The sequence below is a fragment of the Ranitomeya imitator genome, chromosome 3 (genome assembly GCF_032444005.1).
Source record: "Ranitomeya imitator isolate aRanImi1 chromosome 3, aRanImi1.pri, whole genome shotgun sequence".
Classification (NCBI taxonomy): domain Eukaryota; kingdom Metazoa; phylum Chordata; class Amphibia; order Anura; family Dendrobatidae; genus Ranitomeya; species Ranitomeya imitator.
The window spans coordinates 119,379,952-119,394,958 of NC_091284.1; the positions used below are offsets into that span (position 1 = coordinate 119,379,952).

Sequence of the window (15,007 nt, forward strand, 5' to 3'; positions counted from 1 at the left end):
CACAGGAGGGAGCTCTGCCACAGAATTCACAACACCTGAGAGAGTCATAGGCTATGTTGTGAGGTGAAATTTTAACCCCGCGCTTTCCAATTCACCAAACAATTTTGCCCCTATCTACATAATGGGGAAAAAGTGAAAGGAAAAGTGTTGGAGGCGTTGCAGCTACAGCCACAAAATTTTGCACAGTCACACGTCTGGACCCCGAAAGCGTCATAGGCTATGTTGTGAGGTGAAATTTTAACCCCGCGCTTTCCAATTCACCAAACAATTTTGCCCCTATCTACATAATGGGGAAAAGTGAAAGGAAAAGTGATGGAGGCAAATTGACAGCTGCCAGATCTGAACAAGGGGGACTTAAAGAATGAGAGCGATGGCGCCAAAGAGTATATACCGTACAGTTGCTAAGGTGGGGCCCCGACATGTGATACTCACCACACACGGGGATATGAACACACACACAAAATGCGCCACACACTACCACATGCTTGAACACATATTACCCTCAGCACACATTTCACCACACATACACCAACCTCGCCACATAAAAGTCGAAACACAAAAGTCGCCGCTCAAAACTCGCCACGCGCAAAACTCGCCACATGCAAAAACTAGGCTCACGCAAAACTCGCCATAAGTGCAAAACTCACCTCATGGAAAACTCGCCACACGCAAAACTTGCACACGCACAAAAATTGCCACATGCACAAAAGTTGCAACACATGCAAAAGTTGCCTCACACAAAACGTGCACATACTCAAAAGGCACCACACATAAAACTTGACACGCGCAAAACTCGCCATGCGCAAAACTTGCTGCACACAACTTGCTACACTAACCTGTCACATGCAACTCGACACACAAAAAGTTGCTACACGCATGTTGCCACACAAAACTCATCTCACAAAAGTCACTACATGCATGTCGCCACACGCAACTCAACACACACAACTTGACAAACGAAACTCGCCCTAAAACACACACAAGTCTGGTATTATCCTTCAAAAATAAAAATCTGATTAATAAGCAGACAAACTACAAGAGCAACAAATGTACCATATAGGAAATACGGCAGCTGTCAGTCACATGACCTGTCTATTATGTGTATGTGTGAGCTAATATATACTGCCAGGGGGGGGGCTTCCTGTTGGCTGGGGATTTATCAGGCTGCCAATTTAGCTTACAAATACTGAGGTAAAAATACTGAGCAAATAACGTGTGAATGAGGTCTAATACAGGAGGAGATGACACACAGGTATATACAGGGGAGATGACACACAGGTATATACTATATAGAGGAGATGACATACAGGTACATACTATATACAGGAGGAGATGACATACAGGTATATACTATATACAGGAGGAGATGACACACAGGTATATACTATATACAGGAGCAGATGACCTACAGGTATATACTATATACAGGAGGAGATGACATACAGGTATATATACTATATACAGGAGGAGATGACACAAAGGTATATACTATATACAGGAGGAGATGACACACAGATATATACTATATACAGGTGAGATGACACACAGGTATATACTATATACAGGAGGAGATGACATACAGGTATATACTATATATAGAAGGAGATGACATACAGGTATATACTATATATAGGAGGAGATGACATACAGGTATATACTATATACAGGGGAGATGACACAGCAGGTATATACTATATACAGGGGAGATGACATACAGGTATATACTATATACAGGAGATGACATACAGGTGTATACTATATATAAGGGAGATGACAAACATGTATATACTGAGGTGAAAATGAGAGGTGTGAGGTGAAAATGAAAAGGTGTGAGTGCAAAATGAGAGGAGTGAGGGAAAATAGTGGAGTGATCGGAAAATGACAGATGTGAGGTCGAAATGACAAGTGTTAGGGGGGAATGAGAGGAGTGAGGGAGAAAATGAGAGATGTGAGGGAGAAAATGAGAGATGTGAGGGGGAAAATGAAAGATGTGATTGGGAAAATGAGAGGCGTGATGGGAAAATAAGAGAAGTGAGGTGCTATAACTAACCACAGATATTTACTATGCCCAGGCAATGCCGGGCTCTTCAGCTAGTACTTTATAAAGAGCTTGTAAAAAGAAATTAACGGTTTCAGGTATTTATCTTCAAAATTTCCTCAATTAAGTCATGCAAAGTTGAAAGAGGGTATCTGTTGGCCCACAGATTGGGGAGCTTTACGCAGACATTCAGTTTGATAATGTACTTCAGGCTGTCGAGAAGGCAGCATGGAATAGTTTTAACCCCTTCACCACCTTGCGATTTTCCGTTTTTTACATTTTTGTTTTTTCCCTCCCAGAGCCATAACTTTATTACTTTTCTGCCAATATGGCCGTGTGAGGGCGAGTTGTACATTTGAATGACACCATTGATTTTACCATATAGTGTACTGAAAAACTGGGGAAAAAATTCCAAGTGTGGTGAAATTGGAAAAAAAAAAAAGTGCGATTCCAGAGTTGTTTTTTTAGGCTTTTTATTTACCATGTTCACTAAATGCTAAAACTGACCTGGCTATATGATTCCCTTTAGTAGATAGTTGCCTTCGGGTCATGGCCCCTTTGTAGCACCTATGCTGTACTATAGCTTGCCTCCCTTAGTAATTACCACTCTATGTGAGTGACCTCTGAGTAGCTTTCACTATATATGATTTGATCAGCTGTCATGTGCCTTTAACAGCCAAGGGTGGAATCGCGATCCACCCACAGCTGTTAACATGTTAAATTCTGCTGTCAATCAGTGACAATCCTTAAATTCGAGAGTGCCAGAAGCTAGTCATGAAACCTGCCCATCGGCACCCCTTTCATGTGATCGTGGTGCGCCGATGGGTTAGCATGACAGCCAGGCATCTGCAGAGGACCCGCCGTGCTGGTCACTGCAGATCTCCTATGAACGTCGGCCCATGGCCAACGTTGATAGGAGATGATGATTTCTGCTATACATAGCAGGGTTAATACAATATGAAAAAAAAACAAAAAAAAACAACATTTTTTGTATCACTGCATTCAGAAATGTTTGATCAAAATATAAAGTAAATCAATTCGATCGGTAAACGATGTAACAAGAAAAAAAAAAATGGAGATGCCAAAATTCAGTTTTGTTGGTTGCTGCAACACTGCAATAACGGGCGATCAAAACATTATCTACCCCAAAATGGTATCAATTAAAGCGTCATGCTGTATGATGGCCCCTTTAGTAGACCACACTATGTTATTATGGGCCTCTTAGTAGCCCCATACATAATGACACAATGACACAATCTTAAAATAAACATCATAACTTCTCCTATATCGAGTGAGTTCAGCAGACAGTGGCATCGCTCGGCTCTGGATCTCCCATCCTGTAGGCCTCAGGCCTAATGCAACTTGCAGCCTACAGAATGGAGAGCGGCTGTGCAGGGAGACCATTTCTACCTACTCTGCTGCAGAGATTAACTACATCGGCGTGCTGTGTTGAGTAGCAGTAGCTCCGGTTGGGCCCTTCTGAGCACGGGGCCTGACGTGACCACCACCCTCTGCTCCCTGGTAGCATACTGCTATTAGATTACAAGTAGTAGCATAGCTACCTGCTATTGTTTAGCAGCAGTGAACGCCTTAGTGACATGTTAGTGGCATTTGTGCAGCCGCAAAGGATACACATATGGTATATCTGCCCCTGTAATATACATGGTATGGGCAATGGTATTGTGACATTACACCTGCAAGAGCTTTTACAATAACTCTAAATCCATCGGCAATAATATGGAGTTAGCTTCCACTTTCCAGCGGAAACAGCTTCTACTCTTCCTCTTCCAGGACCACATTGGTATCTGTGAGATCTTTAGAATGAGCCATTCTTTCACAAATGTAATTAAAGCTAGCCTACACACCTGTGGTATCGTAACAGAATGAAAAACCTCAATACAAAAAGTCCTACTCCTCCCATTAAAGTTTTTATCATCTTAATATATTGCAATCATCATATTATATAGCACTGTGTACTTACAATTGCTCGTTTCACCTTTCTATTCATCTAATTCTTCTCTTTTCCATTAGGTCTACGACATCATGTGATTAGAAACAGACCAGTTGAATCCTCCTAAACTCTGTATAATCGGGAGGTCAATTTTCCCAGTATGCCCCACATCATCAAGAAAATTTGCCCACTTGTCTGCTATGGACTATAGATACTGCATGCCTACTGAGATATGTAAATGGGAAAGCTGAAATTATATATATATATTTACAAATCCTGGAACCGGGATATGTTTACTGTGGCAAGGCCTTTAATATGCTTTAGTATTTTTAAAACGATCACATTAATAATTCTTTTAAAATTTGCAGAATGAGATAAAGGCCAAATGTTATGCACCCAGATGTCTAATAAGTATATAAAATTTCCATAATTGATAGCCACAAGTAGTCCCACAATAAAAAAATATTCACATATTTTACAGTTCTGATTGTAGTTTGTGTCATCGTGTGTAGGACCGTTGCCAGTTATATATTTCGTGGATATTGTGTGGACAGGTTTGTTCTTTTCTGCAGGAAGCTCTGTCCTGTAGCAATCTGATCGTGGAGCTAGAGATGGTTCCTTTCCTTCTAGAAACACTTTTCGACCTTTCTTCCATTGCAAAAAAGTCTACAGTTGACTTGAAAAAGTCTAGCAGTGCGCTGTGACTCCACATTGCACTGGAAATATTGTCTTTGATGAACCCGCAGTGACCACCATAACGGGTCATCAACAAGAAGAAGTGTGGGTTTGTCTCAAAAAGCTCAAAGGGTACAGTGTTATTGGCATCCCCACGGATGGAATCATCCTTGCTAGAAACGCACAAGACTGGAATAGCCACTTCATCAATATCTCTTAAAGGGTCGTTCCTTTCCCAATAAGCATCCCAAGTCAAACCGCTGGAAACCTTGGTCTGACAAAACAAAGCTTCTTCAAGTTCCTTCAAAGTCCGACTCCCCAAAAGTCTTTCAGTATTAATAAGTTGTCCCAGAGCTGTGGCATATCTGTAAGGAAAAAAGTAATAGAATGAGTCATCATGGAAATGGAAGAACTCCTCATATTCTCCATGATATTGAAAAATTAACTAATGTTGAATCTGCCACTTGATGTACCTGTATTATTATAAGCAAACTTTCTAGATGTAAAAATTATAATGAACATCTGTAAAGTGATAGAGATAATCTATATCAGTAACTTGTGAAACATGACTTTTACCTACACACTATATAAATACCAGACATTTTTTGTATGCAAGATTTATAACAGGACAGTGACTCAGCTGGTCAAATATGTTGAATATTGCAAAAATCTAGACAGGCAGTAAAAAAAACTCCAAAATGTCTGTATTTGGAAGTTTGTGCTAAGGAAACACTAAGACTTAAAAAAAAAAAAAAAAACCTATATACTCGAGTATAAGCCGACACGAGTATAAGCAGAGACCCCTAATTTTGCCACAAAAAACTGGGAAAACTTAATGACTCGAGTATAAGCCTAGGGTGGAAAATGCAGCAGCTACTGGTAAATGTCAAAAATAAAAATAAATACTAATAAAAGTAAAATTAATTGAGACATCAGTAGGTTAAGTGTTTTTGAATATCCATATTGAATCAGGAGCCCCATATAATGCTCCATACAGTTCATGATGGGCCCCATAAGATGCTCCATACAAAATACACCCCATATAATGCTCCATACAGTTTATGATGGGCCCCATATAATGCTCCATACAAAATATGCCCCATACAATGCTGCACAAATGCTGATTATGGCCCCATAAGATGCTCCATACAGACATTTGCCCCATATAATGCTGCACAAATGCTGATTATGGCCCCATAAGATGCTCCATAGAGATATTTGCCCCCATATAATGCTGCACAAATGCGGATTATGGCCCCATAAGATGCTCCATAGAGATATTTGCCCTATATAATGCTGCACAAATGCTGATTATGACCCCATAAGATTCTCCATATAGATATTTGCCCCCATATAATGCTGCACAAATGCGGATTATGACCCCATAAGATGCTCCATAGAGATATTTGCCCCCATATAATGCGGCACATGGCCCCATAAGATGCTCCATAGAAATATTTGCCCCATAAGATGCTCCATAGAGATATTTGCCCCCATATAATGCTGCACAAATGCTGATTATGACCCCATAAGATTCTCCATAGAGATATTTGCCCCCATATAATGCTGCACAAATGCTGATTTTGACCCCATAAGATGCTCCATAGAGATATTTGCCCCCATATAATGCGGCACATGGTCCCATAAGATGCTCCATAGAAATATTTGCCCCATAAGATGCTCCATAGAGATATTTGCCCCCATATAATGCTGCACATGGCCCCATAAGATGCTCCATAGAGATATTTGCCCCATATGCTGTTGCTGCGATTAAAAAAAAAAAAGAAGACATACTCACCTCTCGTTGCTCAGGCCCCCGGCACTTGCTATATTCACCTGTCCCACGTTCCACCGTCGGCGCCGCTGTGTCTTCCACATCCTCTGCACTGACTGTTCAGGCAGAGGGCGGCGCACACTAATCGCGTCATCGCGCCCTCTGACCTGAGCGTCACTGCAGAGGACGCGGAAGACGGAGCAGCGCCGATGGTGGAACGTGGGACAGGTGAATATGCCCCCCATTATACTCACCTGCTTCTGGCGTGGTCCCTGCAGGTCCCTGGTTCTCCGGGCCCACAGCTTCTTCCTGTATTGAGCGGTCACATGGTACCGCTCATTACAGTAATGAATATGTGGCTCCACCCATATGGGAGCGGAGTTGGGTCCATATTCATTACTGTAATGAGCAGTACCATGTGACCGCTCAATACAGGAAGAAGCTGCGGGCGCCCGGAGAACTAGGGACCTGCAGGGACCACGCCAGGAGCAGGGGAGTATTATTAGACAGCTGCCGCTCCCCCCTTCCCTGCAGAACCCTGGGAATGACTTGAGTATAAGCCGAGAGGGGCAATTTCAGCCTAAAAAAATGGGCTGAAATTCTCGGCCTATACTCGAGTATATACGGTAGTTATGCTATAACTTGTTATAGTATAGAAAAGACAGCGTGAGCACAACTACGAAATAAAGGAAGGTGCTAGGGTTAGGATCCCAAACCATATAGATGCAAGATAGTTGAGTGCTGGGTTTACTATCTTGCATCACTTGATATAGTGACAGAAACCGGTCCTAGAATGTTAACAGGGCAGATACCTGTGAACATGTGAAGTATAAGTTCAGTCCCTTCTTTCATGTGTAGGAAGACATGTTCCCAGTGGATGCTCTGGCAGGATACCAAGTAGGCTGAGATAAGACCCTGCTGCCCACCATCAATCCAAATGTTGAGTGTCTGCTATGACCTAGTGAGTTAGAGTCACTGTACATGGTACAAGTTTAAGAGTGGTGGACTGTGCTGCTGTATTCCTTACCTCTGAAGGCGCCAATCGCGTCAATATTGTATAATGTGATAGTGTCGTGTCATGCGTTTCTGTGCATCTAGTGTGTAATATGAGGTAGTATAAGTACTGTTTATATAGCAATGTAAAGTATAATATGCATAGTGTATAAAGTATAAGGACAATATGTTTAGTACAGACTGTTATAGGATAGGTGCTGTAGTTAGCTGAAGGTGCAAGATAAGATAATTAAAGTTTTGGTGATAGTCCACAGTGAGAGGGGATAGTGCTAGTGAAAAGCAGGCACTTCCTGGTTATGACTTAGATAAGGAAATACAGTAACAAGGACACATTCAAGTGGGCCAGCATGTACGTATCGTTCAAGACAGTGGGAGGCCTTAACAGAATCTGGTGCGGATGCAGCGCCCCAGAGACCTGGTCGTTGTAGTATGGCACTCTGCCACTAAGGAGAGTAGCGGTACGTCTGATGGCACTAAAGAGTTCTCCTGACCAGGTATCACCAGAACACATTACACTTCACACTCCGGCCACTAGGGGGAGAAAAAGGCTTTATTTATTGGGCCACTCCTCACACTGGTAAAACTAGGGGCTGGGGAGGAAGTTAGTCAGAAGCTGACTGGGTTGGAACCGGGCAACATCCCGTGGCAGGGGGTGTTGCAGGGAGAAGACACAGGGGGTTCCCTGTCAGGCGTGGGAACCTGGCAGGTGCCCAGCGAACAGAACAGAACGTAACGGAACCACGCCTGCACACCCTGCGGCGGTATCCAGGAGAGAGACACGAAGGGAAGGATATTGTGGAACAGTGTAAACGAGATCAGCACAAAGGAGAGCCAGTAAGAGTCGTGCCGAGAGAGGAAGGCAACATCTTACTGAGGCGCGTAGTCGGTGGCCGGATCACCGTAGGAGTAACTGACTTCAGGCCTTACTTCAAATTCCGCTGGACAGTTAATTATAGGTTGGCTGTCTACCTTCTACACCTACGAAGACATAGGGGGCAACATTAGGAGAGGGGCGTCTCTAGAGTCCCGGAAGACCTCCAAGCCTTCCCGTCAAACGGGTGGCGTCCTAGCCATAACATATCTGGGGGACGTTACAAACTAGTAACATCTGGAACCAAAGAACGAGAGAGAGAGAGAAAGCTGTAGAGAACGAAGGAGAACAGCAGTTGTGAGGACTATTCTGAATACTCAGCAGGGTAGGACTACAACACACAGGCGCTATTGGTAGGCAACGATTTACATCTGTGAGGGAAACTCTGGATGTGCCCATCGGACCGGCCGGTCTCTGATAGCCCGGTTGAACGTGCTCTGGACTGAGTATATTGAAGCCTTCAGTAAAAAGGTAAAGAGACTGCAACCTTGTGTCCTCATTATTGCCTGCACCTCACACCATCACCATCCACCTTACTGGGAAGCCCTGGGGATATACTTCACCTGTGGGAAGGTACACCATCCAGCTGCCATTCCATCACCCCAGCGGACCCCACAGCAGCGTCGGTCACCCTGAGCGAACACCACAGGTGGCGTCACGAACCCCTGACAGACTGTACAACACTACCGCCTTCATTGGACACCCCTTAGCAGGGTCATGACCGGGTCCCGCCACCGTGACAACCGCAGAACCGAAGGAGAAGGGACTGGTATCGAGTGACTTGTGGCCCTGTGTCTGGGGGGCACTCCACGGACATTCTGGCAATGCCGCCAGGAGCTCAAGGCCCGACATAGGGGCTAATGGACACATTGTGCCTTCCAGCGCACAGGAGAAGATGGACTCTGAACTGTGTTAAGGGAATGTAGTGGATCCTGGGTGCAGCGGTGTAGCAATGCTCGGACATGCTGCAGGACATATGTCAATACTCCCCTGATGAATCTAAAGATGAAACGCGTCGGGAGACATAAGCATTAGAAGGGATCAGTGGACAGAATGCCATGATTCGGTACCAGATCCCAAACTCTCTGAGAAGGCACCGCTTATAGACCCGGTCCTATGGATGAGTATAAACTATGATTCTTTAAATGAATATACCCATGTATAACACTTACTGAACATATGCCGGTGTGTGCAGCTTTGTCTGGGAGGCATATATGTATTTTGGTGTAACTTGTGGGTTGGATATAATGAGACGGGGAATTGCCCTCTCTATTTTTGTTGAGCTTGCTGATGTGTTGTAACACCATATGCGGTTAAGAGGATAACAGATATATCCACGGGTTACAATTGTACCAATTGAATGTATTGGACGGAATCTGGTTGGTCCAACCAGGCGGATTTTTGCTGCAGGTTGACAAGTACGTACGGGATTTATACTATGAGGAATATTGCCATGTCCATGAAAAGACATTTAATAATACCCCACTAAGGTTACAGGCGGCAGTAAAGGGGACCAAGCCCTAAAACGGAGTGGTCTCTGCAAACTGCCATACTCGTACACCTGCTCCCCTGGGGTTGATAGTATTGACTACCTTCAGGTTGAGGCATACTGTATGTGTGGTTTACAAATATTGTACTATTGGTGTTTTATCTGTGTTGGGTTTTTTGGGGGTTGGGTTTTCTTTTTGTTTTGAAGCACTGGCACCTTATGCACTTGTGGTCACTACTGAGATTTTAACTATTAGGATTAAAAGCTAAGTTTTATCATTAAATTCTTTAACCAGCTGCTAAGAGTTAGCTGAAGGTGCAAGATAAGAAAATTAAAGTTTTGGTGATAGTCCACAGTGAGAGGGGATAGTGCTAGTGAAAAGCAGGCACTTCCTGGTTATGACTTAAATAAGGAAATACAGTAACAAGGACACGTTCAAGTGGGCTGCTAGGGCCAGCATGTACGTATCGTTCAAGACAGTGGGAGGCCTTAACAGAATCTGGTGCAGACATTCTGGCAACGCCAGGAGCTCAAGGCCCAACATAGGGGCTAATGGACACATCGTGCCTTCTAGCGCACAGGAGAAGATGGACTCTGAACTGTGTTAAGGGAAGGTAGTGGATCCCGGATGCAGCGAGAGACTGAACAGGAAATCCCTGGGGCTGATGGGGCTTAGGGATAGTCAAAGAGGAACGGATGTAGGGATGCAGATGTGTGCTGTATCCTACATGCTACAATCTGATGAACTTGAACTTTCCAGTAAAGTTGTTTGTTGAAATTAACTTTGTGTCCCCCGAGTTGTATCCGGCGGGTTCTGAAGACGGAAGCATGGAGATAGCGGAGGCCTGTGGCCTACAATTGAGTATGATGCACCCCACACCTGACAACATACTGGGACTGGGCTGCGGTTTTCCTGTAAAGTGCCAGAGCGTAATGGGACAGCAGATAGGCCATGACTACAGCTTTCAGCCACTTTGCACAGGTTATATTCAAGTCACAGGAGCCCCTTCGCTTTCAGGAAGACCGGACAGAAGTGTGAACAGCCTTTTCTTACCTCAGTTTCACTGGTATCTTCAGTAATAGGTCAGAATATCCACTGGGAGCACATCTTAGAATCATAGAATGATAGAGTTGGAAGGGACCTCCTGGGTCATCTGGTCCAACCCCCTGCTCAAAGCAGGATTCACTAAATCATCCCAGATGTCTGTCCAGTTTCCGTTTGAAAACTTCCATGGAAGGAGAACTCCCCACCTCTCGTGGCTACCTGTTCCACTCATTGATCACCATAAATGTCAAAAAGTTTCTCATATCTAATCTGTGTCTCCTCTCATTCAGTTTCATCCCATTGCTTCTAGTCTTTCCTTGTGCAAATGAGAATAAAGATGATCCTTCTACAATGTGACAGCCCTTGAGATATTTGCAGACAGCTATTAAGTCTCCTCTCAGTCTTCTTTTTTGCAAGCTAAACATTCCCAAATCCTCTAACCGTTCCTCATAGCACATGGTTTGCAGACCAATCACCATTTTGGTCGCTCTTCTCTGAACTTGCTCCAGTTTGTTGATGTCTTTTTCAAAATGTGGTGTGTTATGTAGGCAATCCAGTGACACAGTGTGCCAGCAATCAGAGCACATACAGTGATCTGACAATAACCCAAAAACAATAGAACGAGCTCTGAGACGTGGAATCTCTGTAGACCGCAATACCTGAACCTAACCTAAACACAACAAAAGGCAGCTGTGGATTGCGCCTGACACTACCTATGCAACTCGGCACAGCCTGAGGAGCTGACTAGCCTGAAGATAGAAAAACAAGCCTGACTTGCCTCAGAGAAATACCCCAAAGGAAAAGGCAGCCCCCCACATATAATGACTGTTAGCAAGATGAAAAGACAAACGTAGGGATGAAATAGATTCAGCAAAGTGAGGCCCGATATTCTAGATAGAGCGAGGATAGCAAAGAGAACTTTGCAGTCTACAAAAAACCCAAAAGCAAAAAACCACGCAAAGGGGGCAAAAAGACCCACCGTGCCGAACTAACGGCACGGCGGTACACCCTTTGCGTCTCAGACCTTCCAGCAAAAAGAAATGACAAGCTGGACAGAAAAAGTAGCAACAAAAGCAAAAAGCACTTATCTAAGCAGAGCAGCAGGCCACAGGAAGATCCAGAAGCTCAGATCCAACACTGGAACATTGACAAGGAGCAAGGAAGACAGAATCAGGTGGAGTTAAATAACAAAGCAGCCAACGAGCTCACCAGAACACCTGAGGGAGGAAGCTCAGAAGCTGCAGTACCACTTGTGACCACAGGAGTGAATTCAGCCACAGAATTCACAACAGTACCCCCCCCTTGAGGAGGGGTCACCGAACCCTCACCAGAGCCCCCAGGCTGACCAGGATGAGCCACATGAAAGGCACGAACAAGATCTGGAGCATGGACATCAGAGGCAAAAACCCAGGAATTATCTTCCTGAGCATAACCCTTCCATTTAACCAAATACTGGAGTTTCCGTCTAGAAACACGAGAATCCAAAATTTTCTCCACAATATACTCCAATTCCCCCTCCACCAAAACCTGGGCAGGAGGCTCAACAGATGGAACCATAGGTCCACGTATCTCCGCAACAACGACCTATGGAATACATTATGTATGGAAAAGGAGTCTGGGAGGGTCAGACGAAAAGACAGGATTGAGAATCTCAGAAATCCTATACGGACCAATAAAACGAGGTTTAAATTTAGGAGAGGAAACCTTCATAGGAATATGACGAGAAGATAACCAAACCAGATCCCCAACACGAAGTCGGGGACCCACACGGCGTCTGCGATTAGCGAAAAGTTGAGCCTTCTCCTGGGACAAGGTCAAATTGTCCACTACCTGAGTCCAGATCTGCTGCAACCTGTCCACCACAGAATCCACACCAGGACAGTCCGAAGACTCAACCTGTCCTGAAGAGAAACGAGGATGGAACCCAGAATTGCAAAAAAATGGAGAGACCAAGGTAGCCGAGCTGGCCCGATTATTAAGGGCGAACTCAGCCAACGGCAAAAAGGACACCCAATCATCCTGGTCTGCAGAAACAAAACATCTCAGATATGTTTCCAAGGTCTGATTGGTTCGTTCGGTCTGGCCATTAGTCTGAGGATGGAAAGCCGAGGAAAAAGATAGGTCAATGCCCATCCTACCACAAAAGGCTCGCCAAAACCTTGAAACAAACTGGGAACCTCTGTCAGAAACAATATTCTCAGGAATGCCATGCAAACGAACCACATGCTGGAAGAACAAAGGCACCAAATCAGAGGAGGAAGGCAATTTAACCAAGGGCACCAGATGGACTATTTTAAAAAAGCGATCACAGACCACCCAAATGACTGCCATCTTTTGAGAAACGGGAAGGTCAGAAATGAAATCCATCGAAATATGTGTCCAAGGCCTCTTTGGGACCGGCAAGGGCAAAAGCAACCCACTGGCACGTGAACAGCAGGGCTTAGCCCTAGCACAAATCCCACAGGACTGCACAAAAGTACGTACATCCCGTGACAGAGATGGCCACCAGAAGGATCTAGCCACTAACTCTCTGGTACCAAAGATTCCAGGATGACCAGCCAACACCGAACAATGAAGTTCAGAGATAACTTTACTAGTCCACCTATCAGGGACGAACAGTCTCTCCGTCGGACAACGATCAGGTTTATTCGCCTGAAATTTTTGCAACACTCGCCGCAAATCAGGGGAGATGGCAGACACAATGACTCCTTCCTTGAGGATACTCGCCGGCTCAGATGAACCCGGAGAGTCGGGCACAAAACTCCTAGACAGAGCATCCGCCTTCACATTTTTAGAGCCCGGAAGGTACGAAATCACAAAATCGAAGCGGGCAAAAAATAACGACCAACGGGCCTGTCTAGGATTCAAGCGCTTGGCAGACTCGAGATAAGTAAGGTTCTTATGATCAGTCAATACCACCACGCGATGCTTAGCTCCTTCAAGCCAATGACGCCATTCCTCGAATGCCCACTTCATGGCCAGCAACTCTCGGTTGCCCACATCATAATTACGCTCAGCAGCCGAAAACTTCCTGGAAAAGAAAGCACATGGTTTCAACACTGAGCAACCAGAACCTCTCTGTGACAAAACCGCCCCTGCTCCAATCTCAGAAGCATCAACCTCGACCTGGAACGGAAGAGAAACATCTGGTTGACACAACACAGGGGCAGAACAAAAACGATGCTTCAACTCCTGAAAAGCTTCCACAGCAGCAGAAGACCAATAAACCAAATCAGCACCCCTCTTGGTCAAATCAGTCAATGGTTTGGCAATGCTAGAAAAATTACAGATGAAGCGACGATAAAAATTAGCAAAGCCCAGGAACTTTTGCAGACTTTTCAGAGATGTCGGCTGAGTCCAATCATGGATGGCTTGGACCTTAACAGGATCCATCTCGATAGTAGAAGGGGAAAAGATGAACCCCAAAAATGAAACTTTCTGCACACCGAAGAGACACTTTGATCCCTTCACAAACAAAGAATTAGCACGCAGGACCTGGAAAACCATTCTGACCTGCTTCACATGAGAGTCCCAATCATTTGAGAAGATCAAAATGTCATCCAAGTAAACAATCAGGAATTTATCCAGATACTCACGGAAGATGTCATGCATAAAAGACTGAAACACAGATGGAGCATTGGCAAGTCCGAACGGCATCACTAGATACTCAAAATGACCCTCGGGCGTATTAAATGCAGTTTTCCATTCATCTCCTTGCCTGATTCTCACCAGATTATACGCACCACGAAGATCTATCTTAGTGAACCAACTAGCCCCCTTAATCCGAGCAAACAAGTCAGATAACAATGGCAAGGGATACTGAAATTTCACAGTGATCTTATTAAGAAGGCGGTAATTAATACACGGTCTCAGCGAACCATCCTTCTTGGCTACAAAAAAGAACCCTGCTCCCAGTGGTGATGACGATGGGCGAATATGTCCCTTCTCCAGGGATTCCTTCACATAACTGCGCATAGCGGCGTGTTCAGGCACGGATAAATTAAATAATCGACCTTTAGGGAATTTACTACCAGGAATCAAATTGATAGCACAATCACAATCCCTATGCGGAGGTAGGGCATCGGACTTGGGCTCTTCAAATACATCCTGATAATCAGACAAGAACTCTGGGACCTCAGAAGGAGTGGAT

The 15,007-nt window shown here is 44.6% G+C and overlaps 1 protein-coding gene across 1 annotated transcript in view; it reads right to left on the reverse strand.

Moving 5' to 3' along the window:
• Positions 1-4,277: 4,277 nt before the first annotated feature.
• LOC138672909 (protein ABHD15-like) overlaps positions 4,278-15,007 on the reverse strand; it is a 64,438-nt gene continuing 53,708 nt past the window's right edge. Inside the window, exon 3 of the mRNA XM_069761354.1 lies at positions 4,278-5,029. Within this exon, the coding sequence (XP_069617455.1) occupies positions 4,489-5,029 (541 nt within the window). The 3' untranslated portion in view covers positions 4,278-4,488. The remainder of the gene's footprint in view (positions 5,030-15,007) is intronic.